The sequence below is a fragment of the Calonectris borealis genome, chromosome 1 (assembly GCF_964195595.1).
Source record: "Calonectris borealis chromosome 1, bCalBor7.hap1.2, whole genome shotgun sequence".
Lineage (NCBI taxonomy): Eukaryota > Metazoa > Chordata > Aves > Procellariiformes > Procellariidae > Calonectris > Calonectris borealis.
The window spans coordinates 96,820,860-96,839,250 of record NC_134312.1 but is presented as its reverse complement, the minus strand read 5'-3'; the positions used below and the strand labels follow the sequence as shown (position 1 = coordinate 96,839,250).

Genomic DNA, 18,391 nt, shown 5'->3' with positions numbered 1-18,391 from the left:
CTGATAGCAAAGAAGCTTGATTTTTGTTTCTAGCATGCCACTGAAAACTGAAAGCAAGTTTTAACTAAAGAGAAGGCATTTAAAAAGAGAATAGGAAGTAGCTGCAGTAAGGGAAAGCTGGAAAGAATCAAAAGAATAAAATTGTCATAGGAAAAAAGAGTAAACCTAGTCCTGTGCTGTGTTTATATTTCTATAAACCTGGACTGAAATAGCTTTGATCTCACATATAAACTATATTTTGAGTTTTTTGGTGTGTTGTTGTTTTGTTTTGTTTTAATGTATTTGCTGTCTAATTAGTATAAATTCCTGCTTCTGCAATGACTGAATGAAATAGAAATGCACAAGCTTAATCTTTATGGGGATCAGAAATGTAGCTGGAATATGCAGTTGAGAACTCAAATCTGTTCTGTGGCTGAACAAATGATTTTTATATTCATGGAGATGAATATGTCCTCAGAAGTGCATGGAAACACAAACTACTGATTTGTATTCCTTTGATGTGTTTTCAGTTGTAAGCTCAGTGTTTTTCTTGTGTCACACAGTGATTATTACACAAATATGAAGGATATATGAGGTACTGAAAGATTGATTCAATTTATTCCATTTTAAGGGTTTGATGTGATTTTTTTCCCTCCCCCTCTCCCTATTCTATCTACAGGAGAAACCTAACAAAGCTGTCCCTCATCTTCAGCCACATGCTAGCAGAAATAAAGGCTATTTTTCCAAATGGCCAATTCCAGGGTGATAACTTTCGTATCACCAAAGCCGATGCTGCAGATTTCTGGAGAAAATTCTTTGGAGATAAGTAAGTACTAACATTTTGCAAAATCCTTAATTGTTTCTAATCATAAGCATGAAAAAGAATGATATTTTCAAAAATCCAAATAATGGTTCTAAGTATGTGGGTGGGCATTTAAAAGGTAATTTCTTGTCCAAGTCTTTAAATTGGTAGAAATTGCTAAATTAATTATTAACAATTTTTTTTTTTAATGTAATTTGCTCAAAGGATGAATAAAAATGTATGGGCAGTTCTATCAAGGGCACTTACAGTCAATCATAAATTGGACTACATTGCATGAAGTTTATTGGTTCCGTTCTAGGGTGAAGATAGTACATTGTTTTCATAATGTACATGGCAAATCATGTCCTTTCATATTATATATATCTATATATTCTACAAATGGTAACTGTAAAGTCTGAATTAGGAACTTGATATTGGTCTCATGGACAGTATGCTTCCTTATCCCGTCTTTAACTTTCTAACTACTACAGTATTCAGTGGTTTTTAAGTGATTGAAATGAATATGTTTTTATCCCTTATTATCGAAACTTTTTTTCCTACAACTGTACTACCTATAACGTAGTCACAGGGGACTAATGATTTCTTTTGTTGAAGTTCTGTTACAGAACAAGATAGAATAACTGGAGATATGTCAGAAGGTTTAATCAAAAGCAGGTTTTGGAGAAACTTGTTATTCAAGAACGAGTCATAAAATGAATGCTAAGTGTGATTTGTAGATATGTGATTAAATATGTGATTATAGCAAATGCAATATTGAACTTGTAAAAGTAGGCAGGTGCAGGTGTGGGATTTGTTTGTTTCTGGGAAACAATTTCGTTTATGATACAGATATAGGCTAATACAAGGTGCATAGCTTCATCACTTTCTCATATGGAATGTTAATTAGAGTAACAGTGACATAAGAGGGAGACGATAAGAGGTTTGTGTATTTTACAATATAATGGAGCTGTCATTATGGTCATCAAGTCTGATATCTTGCACAATGTAGGCCATAGCAAGTCACAGAACAATTCCTGCAACAATCTGTTACGTTTTCTGAGCAAGAGCAACTCCCAAGTCTTTCATTCTGTTTTTAGAATACCAGTAGGTTGGCACTTTTGCAAATTAATTTTGTTCAGTGTGAATTTATAACAGTTTCACTTCCTTTTTTTTTTTTTGCTAGTCTAAACACACCTACTGCTAGCTTCCAACTTTCTGGTTTCATTATAGTGTTATCTGGTAACTTCAGTCTTCTAACAAATTTCTTTCCCATGTAGATAATGTTAAAGTATGATCAAGTTGCTGTATCAATCTTCTTTTTGTAAGAGGAAAGGAATCTGGTCATGTTTTGTGTTACCCATTTTAACGTGAAGATGATCTTCAAAATATCTACAAAAGTGCAGATAACTTTATCTGAAGGATTAATTTACATGACATGCAGGGGTCTCTATCAGATGAGGCTTTAAAAAACATGTCAGTCAAAAAAAAGAAAAACAGGAGCTTTGAAAAAATGCCTAATGATCATCTTTGTTCAGTGTTCCTGTTGTCTCTTCCTCTCTTTCTCCCCTTTGCTCAGCAACTCTCAAAATTTAAATCTCCTCGTGGTCCTATTCTCCTGTTTGGCTCTGTCCTTGAATGACCTTTACCAGCCGTCTTGATCGCAAATTGCATTTCTGTCATTGGGATTTACAGATCTCGTCTTCTGCAAGCTGCTGTTTCTTTCTGTTATTTCATCAGCTTACCTATTCACTGTCATGTTCCTTTATGTATTTCTCTACTAACTTATGCTTTCTGTGTGAGATTCAGGTGCTTCCCTTCAAGTTTCCTTCCAACAGTCCTGCCAGTTTCCTTTGGGAGGTGGCACAATAGATAGGTACTTGAGGTGTCAGACAGTAGGAAACTAACACATTAATAAGTTTTTATCAGAACAAGGTTGGTAAGAAGAATTTTTCAGCTGCCTTGGTCCATCTGAACAACTGTGCTCTACCCTTGTCTTTCTCTTGTTCACACTTGACTCTTCTTTTTCCTAACTCATCCCCTGGAGCACTTCTTTCCAATCCTTTTCAGGGTCCCAGAGCTCTTGCCATGCCTTTTTTTATGCTTTGTTTTTTTCCTGCTTATGTAAATTTCTTCATAAAATGCAACTTTAAATATGAACTCTCAGTACTAACCCTCTGACCTCCTCCCCTGTTCCCCGTATGTACTTTGATAGGGGTTTTTTTTGGGGGGGGAGGTTGTTTTTGTTTGGTTGGTTGGTTTGGTTTTGCTTTGTTTTTTTTGTTGTTGTTAAAGCATCCATGCACCAAAAATGCCTAGGAATCAAGGCAGCTTTGGGAAGTCCAATTAATTACATATGTAACCTCGGTCATCTAGTATAGCCTGGAAGATTTTTGAGTTCTGTCTTGTTCAGGTGCTTTACTTTCAGGCTAGGTAAATAACCACTGTTATTAGTGTTCCCAGCTCTTTTCTAACAAACTGAAGCTGTTTTAGTTACCTGTTGTCTTAGCAGTGAACAGTTGATCTGTGCTTGGCAGCCTTGCCATTATCTCAGGTTTAGTTAACTGTGCTTCAGTAACTGTAAAACATGTAACAGCATGTGTGTCAAACAAACAGATGAAAAAAAGGTTTATTTGGCATTACGTTTAATCTCTTCGTTAAACAAAATGCCTGAAGCTTTTTAAACATTAATTATTTTCTAATCCATTTAGAAATATATGGCAGGTATGCCTGTGAGCCACATCTTCTACAATGGGCCTGTTATGACAAATTAGTTTGCAAATATGCTAGTATCACTTCCTTAGAAGCAGAACCTACATAAAGATTTTGGGTGTTGCAAACAACTGATAAAATCTGTTTCTAACCTGACCACCTAAAGGTGGGCCCCCAGGACTATCTGAAACCTCCAACTCTGTTTAGGTATGCAGTGCAATGAAAGCACAGGGAGAAACTATATTGTATGTTCCCTGGCTCCATCTCTATTTTACAGGGCAAGCCTGGACTCCTCACTTCTTTGCAAAAAGCAGCCCTTACTTTGAGGTCACTAAGTAATGCTGCTCAAGATTAGAGCATAAATAAAAAGAAAGTTGTGCTGGATTTTGGCTTCTGATGGGTAAACTGTAGCACAAGAAATAATTCTGATGCATTGTTTGATCTGATTGGAAGGAGAGAATTGGAATTATTAGATTAATTTATGATTTTTTTCAGCATAATATTATAATCAAAATAATCTTCCTGTTTCTAAACATAATGAATTGGAAGCTTTTATATAATCTGTTTTCTGCCTTGATTTCTTTCTGAAATGCTGTCTTTTTTTCTTTTTTAGTTTGAAATATTCTAAATAGCAAGAAGGAGGTCATACCCATTTATGGTTTTAAGTTGACTCTTTGGCTTTTAATTTTTTGAAAGTGCAACTTACACTTCCATTTACAGAAAGCAATATATTATAATTTGCTGGGGAATAAAATCCAAAAGATAAAATTTCCAAGAGTCTAGTTTGTAGTTTAAAAAAAAAAAATCTATATCTGATTTCTGTAATTGCTCTTCCCTAATGAATGGGGAACTTGTAATTTTGTTGGTTACATTTGTCTGTCTGAACACTTGTTGCAAAGTTGTGCAGCTGTAGCTAAGTTTATTCATCCTGTTATTAATAAGTATCATAGGATGCAGTCATTCTTTTTGTGTTTAAAGCTAGTCAGGTGTACGTTCATGTGACTTCAAACTCATTAGCAAAATAAATAGCTAGGCTAATTATTTCGAGTCTCTGATGATCACACATCTAGCTGCTCTTTGAATTTCTGTAGAAAACACAGAAGTAGAACTCAGCAAGCAATTTGAATGGCTCCATCAGAGCAATGTGCTGAGATAACTTCACACATTGTTGGCCTTCAAATACCTTCTCAATTTTTGCATTTCTGGTACACCTCTACAAAACAACCAGATAATGTCAGTAGCTAGAGGAGCTTGGATGGGAGAGAATGCTATGGTGCTTGTGAGAGCAGCAGAAACGTCAGTAATGGAAGTCATAGCCCTCACATAGGCAGAGAGTGCAAAAGGAGTAAGTAGTCAGAGGCTTTACAATTGTGAGGTTTTCCAGTATCACATGTTTCAGAGGAGAAGGGGAAACCTTGGAAGTGACATGATGTTTGGAAAGGATCTGGAGAGCCTAATGTGGGGTTTAGGGATGTATGGGGAGGATTGATGGGGTTTAGGGATGTATAGGGGATAAGTCAAGGTGGTAGATAATGAGATTTTGATCATCTGGGTGGAAGGAGAATGTGGACAATAGCAGTATAACGAAGGAAGAAATGGAGGAACTGATTTCTCTGCAAGGGCAAAGCAGCAGAGAAATTAATATGTATCTAAATTAGGGGGTAGGTGAGGAGGTCAGCAGTGTCAAATAGAAGGCCCAGGATGGCTTTGGTGTATTGACTTTATTAAGGAAACTGACAGAGAAAAGCTGTCAGGAGGATGAGGGAATAGAGAGAATTTTGGATTTGCTTTGTGACAACAAAAATCAGGAACAAGTGAGAACTTTCCAAAGGATGAATGACTGGAGTAGGCTGGGAAAAGTAGCTCTTTGGCATATTCACAGGCTATGAGGAGGAAGAGAGCCTCTTAAAGAAAGTAAAGGAGCTAGCTGAAAAACAACTAAGAAATTAATTGACACAAGCTTTACACCATGGTCAAGGTCAAGATTTTAGGTTAAGATCTATACCAAGAAAGAGCCTGATAGTGTCAAAAGCAGGAAAGCGGTGAGATTGAGAAGGTACGATTTTGGATTTGTACTGATTACTAGAACACAATTACTGGAGCAAGTGGATTTAGTGGAGTGAATCTTCACCCATGGTGTTTACCATTATAGTTGCGCTGAAGCAAATGATAGTTAAATGTACAGCTAAACAGTAATGTTAAATGGAACTGTGAAATTAAGGCATGTAATCAGCAGTTACATTTGTTTACAGATACTGTAGTAACCCCCAGTGGGTTGTAAATATGCATATAAAACATAATCTGATAGCTTCTTCATTATCCGCATTTTATCACTGTATAGTGCTTGATGTTAATTTCCCCCGCTTCCCTGCTCATTTTAATAGCACCTTACATCTTTTACTAGTTTTCTGTTCTGAGCAAAAATGTGCAAAATAGCACTGGGAGTGATCCTGAACTGAGAAGGAGAGTGGGTGAGATGACCTAACAGATCTTTCCAGTCTCTGAATTTGAAAGCTACAGTGAAGTCATGCAGGGCTTTGTAACTATTGAAATTTGTGACTGTCTTCGTGTTGCAAAATGAATCAGCAGCGAAATGTCAATGTTCTTAGATTTTTCAATTCTCCATAGTTCTGGCATTTATTTTAACTTTTAAGATTTTACTCATCATTGTGAAACCTTAAAAAATTGAAAGCATTCCTGTTATTGTTGTCAGATAAATTGATTTCCCTCCACCTTTTAGTTTCTGAGGAAATGGAAATTCTTTCACTGCTTGGGTCCAATACATGACTATTGTAATGCTCTGATACTTTCCCCCCCCAGCTGAGGCCTGAAACGTATTTATTTTTTTATTAGAATTTAGGAAAAAATGTGGGTATTGGTTTCTCAGTAGCAGTTAAACAGGGTATTTCAGATTGATATTCTAAATTTTGAGTAGCTGTGGTTCTGCTGCGGTCAGTGCTTTTTGGCTCAGGACAGAACAGACATAGCCTCTGTGGCTTGGGTTCAGAGAAGAAGCAGTAAAACAGAGCACAGTGCATGACTTAACTTGAAAACATATAGCTGTCAGAAAGTGAGACTTCAGATAATCTAGGTTTTAACACCTTGTTGATTCCCTTTATTTATTACTTGATTTCCTGTTCTTGCTGCTGATAGTGCCCAAGAGCCCTACTGTTGCCTGAGCATGGTAAAAATATGGACTGAAGAGGTGGTCCTGACCCAGAGAGCTTCAAATCTGAGTATGAACTGACGTGTAAAGCGAAGCCAAAGATAAAGAGATATGAAAGAGGAAGAGGCAGTGATCTGAGTGCCATAGCCTTCACCACCATCAAGACAGGTGTTTTGGCAACAGAAACTTTTAAAGAGAAGGAAGTAAACAGGGAATGGGGCTTTTAGAGGACAGTTCCTCCCTCGGCTGATCAGCAGCATGGGAAATAGGCTTATTGGTACCCTTGTTTAAAAACTTGAGCTAGAGGCAGAAGTTCCTGGGTGCTAGTGAGATGTAAATCTTGCTAGATCTTTTTCATACAAATGCGAGATAAACAAGTGTCGTAGTTTAACCCCAGCTGGCAACTGAGCACCACACAGCCGCTCGCTCACTATCCCCTGGTGGGATGGGGGAGAGAATCAGAAGGGTAAAAGTGAGAAAACTCATGGGTAGAGATGATAAAGACAGTTTAGTAGGGAAAGCAAAAGCCGCGTGCACAAGCGAAGCAAAACAAGGAATTCATTCGCTACTTCCCATGGGCAGGCAGGAGTTCAGCCATCTCCAGGAAAGCAGGGCTCCATCACGCGTAACGGTGACTTGGGAAGACAAACGCCATCACGCCGAACATTCCCCCTTCCTTCTTCTTCCCCCAGCCTTATATGCTGAGCATGACATCATATGGTATGGAATAGCCCATTGGCCAGCTGGGCCAGCCGCCCTGGCCACGGTCCCTCCCAGGCCCCTGCGCACCTGGCAGGGCACGGGAAGATGAAAAGTCCTTGACTAGCGTAAACATTACTTAGCAACAACTAAAACTTCAATGTGTTATCAACATTATTCTCAGACTACATCCAAAACACAGCACTATACCAGTTGATAGGAAGAAAATCAACTCCATCCCAGCCGAAACCAGCACAAGAAGTTTGAACAAGAAGATAGATAATGTTATAGAGAAGAGCTAGTCAATGGAAAGTTGCAAGATATGATTAAAAAACAGAAAAGGACAATGGTCTTCGCCGCTATTCTGGGTGGCTAAGAATAAGGTAAAAATGCATGCACAAAGGATAGAGAAAAGAAAGTTGTAATACTTGGCACACAAGATTGTGAGACAGGAGAACAGATTCTTGATGGATAGATAGGAGAGGCAGTTTTTTAAGTATAAAAGGACGTGCAAAAGCATGGGTGTGCCTTGGATTTGTGGTTAGAGATCACAGTTGCAAATATATAGGTAAGTGTATCCCTTCGAGGACACTTCAGGAAATGCAGACTTCCTGCGTCCCTTAAGGAAGTACTAACTTGCTGTCTCTCCAGCAATGCCCAGTTATGCGGCTTTGGAAGTGGATATTTTTGGTGGTATATTTTCCCCATTTCATAAGACTCATTTTCTCTCTTTTAGCTTCTCTTTTGTCATGTTAGATGAATCTGTATTTGTTCTGCATGATGTCACTATTTAACGATTGTACTGGCATGATATGGCAGAATTCCTTTTTTCCCCGTAGGACTGAACTTCTCAAGCCTTCTGTGTGTCAATTGTTTGCTCTGCAGTTCAGAAGCAATGAAAACATGTGGCCTCTCACTTAAAACTGAAGCAGCAGTCTTAAGAAAATGCTCTGTTCAGTGATGATAAACCAAAATCCACATTGCTCACTGCAGACTTGCAAAGAATGTTGTTTCTATCTGGGTCAGTATTTGCTTGAATATTTTTGAGTTTGCTCTGGATACGGTAATGCCCTTTTCATGTTATGTTTTCTGGCAACATTTGAGAGAGTCTCTTGCAGACAAAAATGTTCACTGTAAGTATAAGTTACACAGGTACATGTTTACCTTTCTAGACATACTTGTGGTCTGCTCTGGTTCAAATGGGAGCAGTGTCACCTGACATTCCAGAATAGCTGCATCTCTGCAGTTCTACTGAAGTGATGTACTCTGCATGCTCAGAAAATATTTGCTTCCTCTCTAGGTTTATTTTAATGTCTTTTGCTTTTTAATAATGCAGCAACAGTCAGGGAGTTTAAGAAAATCATATGTACACGTGGTCGGGGCAGGAGGGAAGGGAGGACCTAAATTCCTCTGCTAAATTGCTTGAAAATTACATGCTGGACACTGATCCTTCTCCTTTAGGCATATAGAAGTTGTGTGGGTGGTGCTTAAAACACTGTATTTGAGATTATAGAATGACACTTCCCTTTGACCATATAGAAGTATTTTTAAAAAGCTTATACTTTGATCAGAACATTTTTTAATTCATCATTCTTCAAATACACTTACTAATTTCACTATTGCAGAAGAAATGTGGAGAAGTAGTGTCATTTTGAGAGGCTTGGGGGAGAAATGGCTTATTTTGGGGTTTTTGACAGGACTCTCAAATAAGAAGACAACCCCAAGGTGAATACCAAGATACAGATAGTTTTGTTGATTTGAGAGAGGTAAGATGTGTGCCGAAAGCCTCTTCAGGAAAAGTTATTCAGGATCATTTGTTTTATTTTGCGTTTTCTTTCCTTAAATTGGCATGGGCTTGCTTCTACTCTAATTATGAGGAAAGGCAGTACAAAGACATTGTATGGATCAATCGTTTCCTAAATGTTTGGCAGACAGAGATTAGATTTTCCTTGTAAAATGTCCTCCATAACCTTTCTCTGCTGTATAAGGTGTGCGTTTCAGCTTCCTTCATATTTTTGTTTCCTTCTAAAATTATCTCTCTGAGGATTTTGAACTAATTGAAGGTCGTAATAAAGTAACATGTAGCACAATAACAGTGTGTACATGTACAAATAGTCAGATATTTTTGTATTACTTCAGTGTCCTGTTTTTTTCCCCAAATTATATTGTAAAAAGAGAAACTGTTACCAAAGCCCTGGGTGTATCTGTTCATAGTGTGTGCACGTGTAGTAGGGCTCTTAACTTTGGGCATCAAACATTTGAGGGAAGTACAGTCATTATGTAGTACTGTACGTGAGATACTCCCCAGAACACTGTCTCAGCCGGAGTCATGTGCGCTCTACTGCAAGGGATAGCTTACGTAACTACAATTAAATACCTGAAATACTGAGACACTGCACTTCCTCAACCTAATTCTATAGAGAACTGATGTTACTGGGATGTCAAATCACATCTTTCTGATGAGCTGTAGCTGACTAACTCGTGTCCTCCTAGACAAGTGTCCACAGGTCAGCTAATAGCATGAGGCATGTGCAGAATACCTGCCAGCCTCTAGTGCAGGGTATCATTAGGGCATGATGCAACAAATATTACAAGGACAAAGATTACTGAAAATATTTATAGGAGATACTTTCTATAGTTCAGGAGCTGAATGCTGTAGGCATTATTTCATTACAAACAGGATCCTATTTTTCTTTCTATAAAGGCAATTTTTTTTTCCTGTTTAAAAAAAAAGATATATTTTTGTAATATATATGTGTGTGTATATATATGGGTTTTTTTTGTAATGTATATATATATATTTTTAAATGACAAGCATGCTATTAACTAGGTCAGTCCCAATCTCGACCTTGGTTTGATTGGTCCTGTTCCCTTCCCTCTCCCATTGCCTCTGCTACCTCCCCAGACAATTAAAATAACTCTTTAGATTTGAATAATGAAAAGGTGCCTTCAAAGGCTGTATATCCCCCTAAAACACAAGAAAGCAACAGCAGTGAAATGTTACTTGCCAGCCGTCTGTGAAAACCTCTTTCGCCCCCTCATCACTATGGGAAGCCGCCTGCGTGACCCCCTCCTAGATCTCTGCCAGGGGAGGGTGTTTCCCAGCGTGCCTGGAAGGTCGCCAGATTTCAGTGCTGTAGGAGCAAGAGGAGAGGATGTTGCAGAATCCTTCACCTTGTGAAGACTCGGTAACACCCTCATTTTGAGTGAGTGTGTGCTGTCTGCAAGGTCTCAAAAGAGCGCAGCAATTTGTATGTATAAACTGGAGAGAGACATTGGGGGAGGAATGATCCCTGGCTGGTGCTGTTACAGAGTATTTAGGAATGATAGCTGTATATAAGTAGCTGCTGAGAAATAGGAGTGAAGATAAAAGACCTATTCCACAAAGCTGCAGAAAAAATTCTGCTGAACTTAGTGAATTTTAAATTGGGGCCTCCACTTTTTCGCTCATTTGTTCTTGGAGAAGTCCTACAAAACAACCTTAGATGTTGTTTCATTAGCTAATCACTCATTTCCCAACGTCTGGTTTCCGTCTTAGCCAAAGTACTAGCCAACATATTCTCCTGAAGACTTTTGTTTTCTCTGTTGTTGTTGGGGTTTGGGGGTTGCAGGGTGTTAGTGAATAGATAGCAAAAGATCCAACTTATTAATCACATCTAATGAACATGTTTTCATGAAACTGTCTCAGGTGAGGCATGAAAAAGCAGTTTTTAAGGCGTAGTATGGCTATAATCATTCCTGATAGATTCTCTGTTATTTTTTATTTCAGGGTTATCGTCTTAACCCTTTAAAAAAACAAACAAACAAACAAAACAAAACAACAAAAGAAACAAACAAAACCCCCAAACAACCCCTACCACCCAAAAAAAAACCCCCCACAACCCACTTTTCTAACCCCATTTCAGCATGATCCCAGTGCTGTAACCATTTAGGGTGGTTTACAAAGAGAATCAGAAAACATTTCAGAGCCACGGTTACAGGAACTAAATAAGCAGTAGGCATTTGAACTAAGACAACTTTAACACCACAAAAGCACTGACGTTTTCCAACTTTGTTCTCTGAACTTAGTGCAACGTTTCATTTCTCTCTCTTTACCATAATCAAAATTTGATGTGCATTCTTTCTTAAATGGCATCTGATGTGGTATCTCTCCTCAACTCTTTGTGGTTTCCTGTTTTTCGTACACAGATGAAAGTATCTACTGTGATCTATTAAACTTCACATTTTATCATTTATGACTTTCTCAATATAAGCCTCCAAGTAACAAGTATATTTCTTTGCACTTACAAATGTAGTGAATGCCTGATGCCTAGAAATATAGGAGTGTGCCTTTAGTGTTGAACTTCAAATTACTACTTGTTTTAATTTAGGTTAAGTACCAACTTAATACAGTCAGTCTTTTGGTCTTTTTTTTTTTTCCCCCCACAATATTGTACTAGCAAGTAATATACATTTCCGCAGAAGAAAATAGTTAGAAAAACTGGAATAAAATATTTTGGCTCTTACAAAAATAAGGCACTGTGAACTAATAAAAATTGCAAGAAATACTGATGAATTTTTGAGGCCTGTGTCTTTTGTCATTTTAGCAGTTACTAACAAAATATTACTGTGAATGTGTGAGATCTTATTAAGTCCTGAAAATAGTTATGGTTAATTGTAGTATTGGTTAATAGTTATATGTTGGTTATATTTTGGTTAATTAAAATGTTTTTAAAATATCATATAATCTGCTCTCAATGTGAGGCAGAATCAAAGAGAAGGCGTTTTTAAGAGAAGGTGTTACGACTTTGCAAAATTTGGATTTGACCCTAATGACATGAGAAGAAGAACTGCTATTATTGAACAATTTCTCATAGTTTTGAGAGTGCTAAAATAGAGCACTTTCAAGTCATCAGCCTCATGTCAGATTCCAAATACAAGCACTTGGTTGGCAAAGTAACTCTGCATTATCTCCGACTATGCAAATAGAAACTGAATTTGACAGAACATGCCTTTGTATTAGAGAGGATAATATTAATTTCCTTCTATTCTGATTTCCCATCCTTTTCCACATTTACTACTGTCTGAAAATACTCCCCATCCTGCAAGAACGTGTGAAGGTGAAGATCTGAGAAAATGTGTCTTCTAAGATTTGTGTAACTGTCATGGGCTATGACAGGCCTTGGACCAGTATCAGTGGTATCTGGTTGATTGCTAGCATGTTACTTGACCGGTGTTTGTAAGCTTTAGCTGTAAAAAAATGTCATCACAGTAGATACTAAATTGATGCTTATCGTTCTGAGAAGAGAGGCTGTGAAGAAAGGAGTTCTTTACCAATCACAGAGCTGGTCCTTTACATTATCTTGTGAGAAGGTGTGGGGTTCGTTGTTATACCTGCTTGGTAGGATATTTCAGTTTCTGCAGTGTTCTTTTTGTTGTCCTCCTAAGGAAGCTTGAATATTTATCGTTGTAAAATAAATGGCACTTTGTTTGATCATGTTTAAAGAAAGGTAAACCATTCTTTCATTTGCTTAGGCTGCTTTCAGAACACTTGATTTCTTTTTTTTTTTCTTTTTTTGTCTGTAGAGAAACCAAATTAATGTTCCACTTCTTTAAAAGTCCAGTTCTGATGTCCAAATAAGGTATCAAATCTTAAATATGAGGTTTTATTAAATTTATTATTTCCACCCATCTCACAGAACTATAGTGCCATGGAAAGTGTTCAGGCAGTGCCTTCATGAAGTTCATCAGATAAGCTCTGGTTTGGAAGCAATGGCTCTCAAATCTACTATTGACTTGACCTGCAATGACTACATTTCAATTTTTGAATTTGATATCTTCACTAGATTATTTCAGGTAAGACTTGAAAATTTTAGATGCTTGTATGAATTTGAGAAGCTTAGTGCCCTGAGGCAAGTACCTATGAGTCAAGGAAGCGGATTTTTTTGAAAAACTGAAATAACTGAAACACTAGAATTCAGAAATAAATTGTGCATTTTTTTTTAATCCTTCAGAGATATTTGGGGCATCAACACCTACATCTGAAAAACTGAAAACATCCAGCTGCTTAATATCTGCACGTATTTAGTATGATTACAATATCTTTGTGTTTGCCGCTTACTTATTTTTCACTATTCTTAGGCGCATTCCTAGAAATGTAGGGTTTCAGGTACTTATCTAAGTTTTACTTGTGTTTTCATTGTGCTTTTGTATCTATATGTACTTATATGAAGTGTTTCTACAAACACATAAGGAAAGTTCATATGACTTTTTTTTTTAGGTTATATGTAGGCCTAACTCTTTTCTTTATGAACGTATTTTTGCCATTAATGCTCTGCTATTTATTTAAAATAAGGGACTACCTTTGGGAATAGCATTAATTGTATTATTGTTAATAGGTAATATTTATCTGAAATAAGCTTGTATGTATGTTACGTGCCTCTGTAACTTTGTGTCCCTTCTACAGAATATACTTGTATATCGGAATCTTTGAGGTATACAACAATTTATTTGATCATTTATTTTCTTTACAGCGATAAACTGGTGCGCAGCCTCAAGTTGCGCCAGGGAACGTTTAGATTGGATATTAGGAAAAATGTCTTCACTGAAAGGGTTATCAAGCACTTAGGGACATGGTTTAGTGGGGGACTTGGCAGTGTTAGGTTAACGATTGGACTCAACGATCTTAAAGGTCTTTTCCAACCTAAATGATTCTATGATTTTTATGATGATTATTTAGCCTGTTGGAGATATGTTCAAAATACCAATTTTAGGTCAAAGCCGGGGCCATATGTTTGTTCCGTCTTCCATGTTATTCTGTGATAATCTCTGTTTAGCTTTCTTGGTTTTGCTGTTATGGGGAAGGGTGCCATTACGAAGTCGATATCAAGATTTGGCAGGAGGTGCTTAATGGTTTTAGTTTAGAGTTTTGATTTTGATCATCTCTTCTCCATTCTGAGTCAAAACGGTATCAAAGTTGAAAATGTTATGGTGTAAGTCATCTCTCTGTTTAATTTAACCATAAACGTTGGTCACTTACTAAAACACACACAAGTTATGGAGGTTTGAACAAAACTTTGGGGGTTCTTCTTGATGAAATAATAAACTAGAGAATATAGATCATTGTACTTTATGCTGCTTTAGCAAAATCCCCCTAAACTTTGCCCTTTATGTGAAGCTTGATATGATCAAGCATTCCTGTCTGAACGTTGCTGCCTTGGGATCAGTTTCTACTCTGTCAAAGTTTCTCCCTTTTATTTAGTATTTGGCAAACTAATATGGTGTTCAGGCTCATAATCAAGCCCAAATCTTGATCTCAGACTTGACTGCAAAATGTCTGAGGCCCACTGGCTGCAACGTACATCACTATGAAATGCATGTATTTAAGACTATTTTCTGTAGGATTTTTTCCCCTAAGCATTCTGCTTACGAATAATAACAGTGTTTGGGGTTTTTTGTTTTGCTTTAATCTGTACATCAAATATAAAATTAAATGAGAAGTCAGTGATCTGAGAAATAACAGTTTGTTCTGATCCTATGTGGGGTCCTCTAGATTGCGTTACACTTCAGGACAGAAGCCTCAAATGAGATTTATTTACTTGTTCTGTAAGCCAATGAATATCTGTTTGCATTAGTTTCTTTGCGAGGCCATTGCTGGTTTGATTCATTACAGTGTCTTGTGCTAGAAAAAGGGGATCAGCAGTACTGATACGTGTAAGGAGAGAAGACTGGTTAGGATTAACTGTTAATTTAACAAAGAAGCAGAGAGAGAATTTTTGCCGAACAGATTACCAACTGGTGCAATAACTGCGTAATTGTTGAAGTGAACTTGCACTGAACTTGCTCTGAGAACCTCTCCAGAGGTTACATTTTACTTTTCTAGTTTTTAAACAGCTTCTGTAACTATGTGTGCATACACCCACGGAGAGAAAATCCCAATTGTTTAAGTAATCAAAATACTGTTTTGCCAACTGTGGGTTGTGTTACAGAAAAGCTACATTTATAATGATGCTTATTCGCAGAAGAAAGCAAGACTACTTTCTGTGGAGATCCTGTAAAAGTAAAGTTGCTCCCCCTGCCTCCCCACTGTATGCATGCACAGCTTTGTGCTGTGTTCTCCGACCAGAGATAAAGTTAGCACGGCAGAATATGTAGATGCTTTGAAGGAAAGGAACGTCATTCTGCCACCGTTAACATCTTCAGTTAAGTTGTCCTTTTATGCAAAAATATTTCCATAGAAAAGAAAGCGCATAAATCTTTTCCCATTTAACATTTCTGCTTTTATAATACTCTTATGTTTGTGTGCACAAGGCAAGCTATGAGTTCTTGCCCTTTGATTTTTCAGTCATACTGTCACATAATTTTCTAGGTATAGCAGTAGTGTGATACTCTGTAGAGAGTCCCAAGCATTTGAGGAAGATACTGTCTACTGTCAACTTAGAAGCTTGATGGTTGTGATTAACCAGGGAATTTGCACGCTACTTGAATTTATTTTATAATGCATGGTAGCAAGCCTTTGTATTACCACGGTCCAACAAAACAAGTACTGAGTGTTTGATCATCCTTTTTGATGTACATGCATGGACTTGAGTAACACAACAGGAGAAAGAACATCGTGTTTTTGTGAAGGAACTGTCAGTGTTGGTGTGGTGAAAGGGGAAGAGTCAACTCCCTTTTTTTCTCTAGTTAGGGCAGCTAAAATTTTTCATGTGATGAAGCCTCCTGGCATCCATCTTTGGTAAGGATGCAGAGAGGAGCTGGCAAGATGCGGTGTTGCATCTAGGATTGTGATTTTTTCTCCTTTCTTTTGTACAAATTTGAACACTTGAGGTTTCTTATGGCCTCTGTGCTGAAACCTTACTCTTCTATTTCATTTGAAATATTTCTTCTGATTTGAAGAGGTATTAATTTGAAAATAAAACAGGTATTCATCCATATTTAAGTAGTGGTTAGGGTTTGCCTGGGAAATGTGTCATAATCTCAAGCAGAACTGTTAGGATACTCTGCTCAACTGTGTCACACGGGCATTTCATCTCTGTCTTTCTAGCCTTTAGAAGTGCTTTTAAAGGGAATTTGCAGGGCACACAAGCACACAAGCCTCTTCTCTTGTGTTGCTTAACTTCACCTGCCTTGATCTTTTGACAAATACACAAAAAAAGTCTCCAAACAATTCAGAGGCAGTTTCTTGTCTCTGCAAGTGCTGGCAATGAACACTTAATATATTTGTATTAATCCACTACTTAAAAATCATCCTTCATTTACAGTAAACAACTGTTCTGTATTCTTCAAAGTGATAGCATATCAGGCACGTTTCACTGAGTTTTCTGAAGCATTTGCTATTCAGGTCAGCAAAGACTGCCATGAAGTGCTGTCAATATTTGTTTTATTTTCTGGCTGTAATAACATTATGGTAACTGAAGAAATCAGGAAGTAGGGAATAAGAAAAGGAATGACAGCTCAAACTGATGGCTTTATTAGGCTTCATTTGTTAGTGTTACTTATCGTTAACTATGAAGTGCCTCAGGACCTCTCAAGAATAGGCTTAATTGTGTTTTTATTAAACCATCATGGAACCATATTCTTCAGGTTCTAATTAAATATGATGATTAATATTTTATGTAGCTACAAATAGGAGATCCCTTAAATTCAAGGTCTTCAAAATCTTTATCCAAAAACTTACACTTGATGTTCTTGGAATAATTCTTTTGAAGGAACCCTTGTAGCAAAGCTGGGTATATAGGACAGTCTTTTGTATTATTTAGACCTTAACCAAAAGTGTGTATTTTTCGGCTGAAGTTAAAACACTGGTGTCTCTGACAAATTGACTTAAGTTTTACTAGAAATATGTAACTACCTGGCTGCATCTGTTTAATTGTTTGTCTTCTCTTTTTAGCCGTGGGGTTCAATCTTAAGGAATTGGAACTTCTTAGCTGTGACGCATCCTGGATATATGGCATTCCTGACATATGATGAAGTGAAAGCGAGGTTGCAAAAATACAGCACTAAGCCTGGGAGGTGAGAGGTTTTGCTGATTATTGCTTTCCAAATAAACTTGCTGTCTCAGAAGCTACATAATTATTCTAGGTTCATACTTCTATATTGTGTGATACTTACACTTGTTGCGATATTGAAGGAGTGAATTTTTGGCTTTTTTTTTTTTTTGTAACAGAGTGAATAAGAGAAGTAGTAGATTTTTTTTTATACTTGTGATTTTATTTGTATCAAAATGTATTTTTAAAAATAGTTTAATACTAACGCTCAGAACGCCACATTCAAAAAATGCTGACGTTTTGGATTTTAAGACATAGGAATTATGTAACCATGATCTGTTTTTTACGCCATAATTCTTTTACAGTGCTATGAAGCAAAAAATATTGCATTAGCATACAAAAGTCTAAATAAGTGCAAATAAACAGAAAAAAAATTGAAATTACATTGCCTTTCCTTTCTTCTTCTGAATTAGGTACAACAAGCAATACATTCTTGAAAAGCATGTTTGAAAATACAGTTTGCTTTTCAAAATTTGCATTGAATAGTTGCTTAATAGTAAAGTAAAAATCATCTTAACATCTTTCATGGCAGCACATTTCAGCACTGATTAAATGCATAATTTAAGTGTTGTTTTTATGTTCATATATTCTTTTTTTCTTTGCTCGTAATGATTCTATATCACAAACTCTGCACCTGGAAAAGGAATCTGTCAGATTAAATATCTTGACATGTAGAGTTTTTAAATAATTTCTATGTGTTGCTATACATACTGAATTATTCAAACTGAACTTTTACCATTTATGCCACTTCTGTTGTCCTATTTTTTTCTTCACTCAGATTGGAGAAATAAAAATCCATTAATGGATTTAATTCTGTATTTGTTAACTTTTATTTTGCTCGCTTTACCTTTCAGTTACGAAGCTTTTTTCCCTAATGTCTAGTTGTCTAACTTTGCTGCAGGATCACATGTATACATAGTTAAAAGTGCATCATTTTGAAACTTGTTAGAGAAGTCTAGCAACAGTTATACCTATATTCTGTACTTGGTTTCTTTTGGTTTTTAGCAA

General features: G+C 36.9%; 1 protein-coding gene across 3 annotated transcripts in view; it reads left to right on the top strand.

Moving 5' to 3' along the window:
• Positions 1-18,391, top strand: part of CBLB (Cbl proto-oncogene B) — a 133,769-nt gene that overhangs the window by 67,085 nt on the left and 48,293 nt on the right. For all 3 annotated transcript variants that reach the window (XM_075168542.1, XM_075168524.1, XM_075168534.1), the window contains 3 exons: positions 659-805; positions 13,034-13,190; positions 17,227-17,348. In XM_075168542.1, coding sequence (XP_075024643.1) covers positions 659-805; positions 13,034-13,190; positions 17,227-17,348 — 426 coding nt within the window. The remainder of the gene's footprint in view (positions 1-658; positions 806-13,033; positions 13,191-17,226; positions 17,349-18,391) is intronic.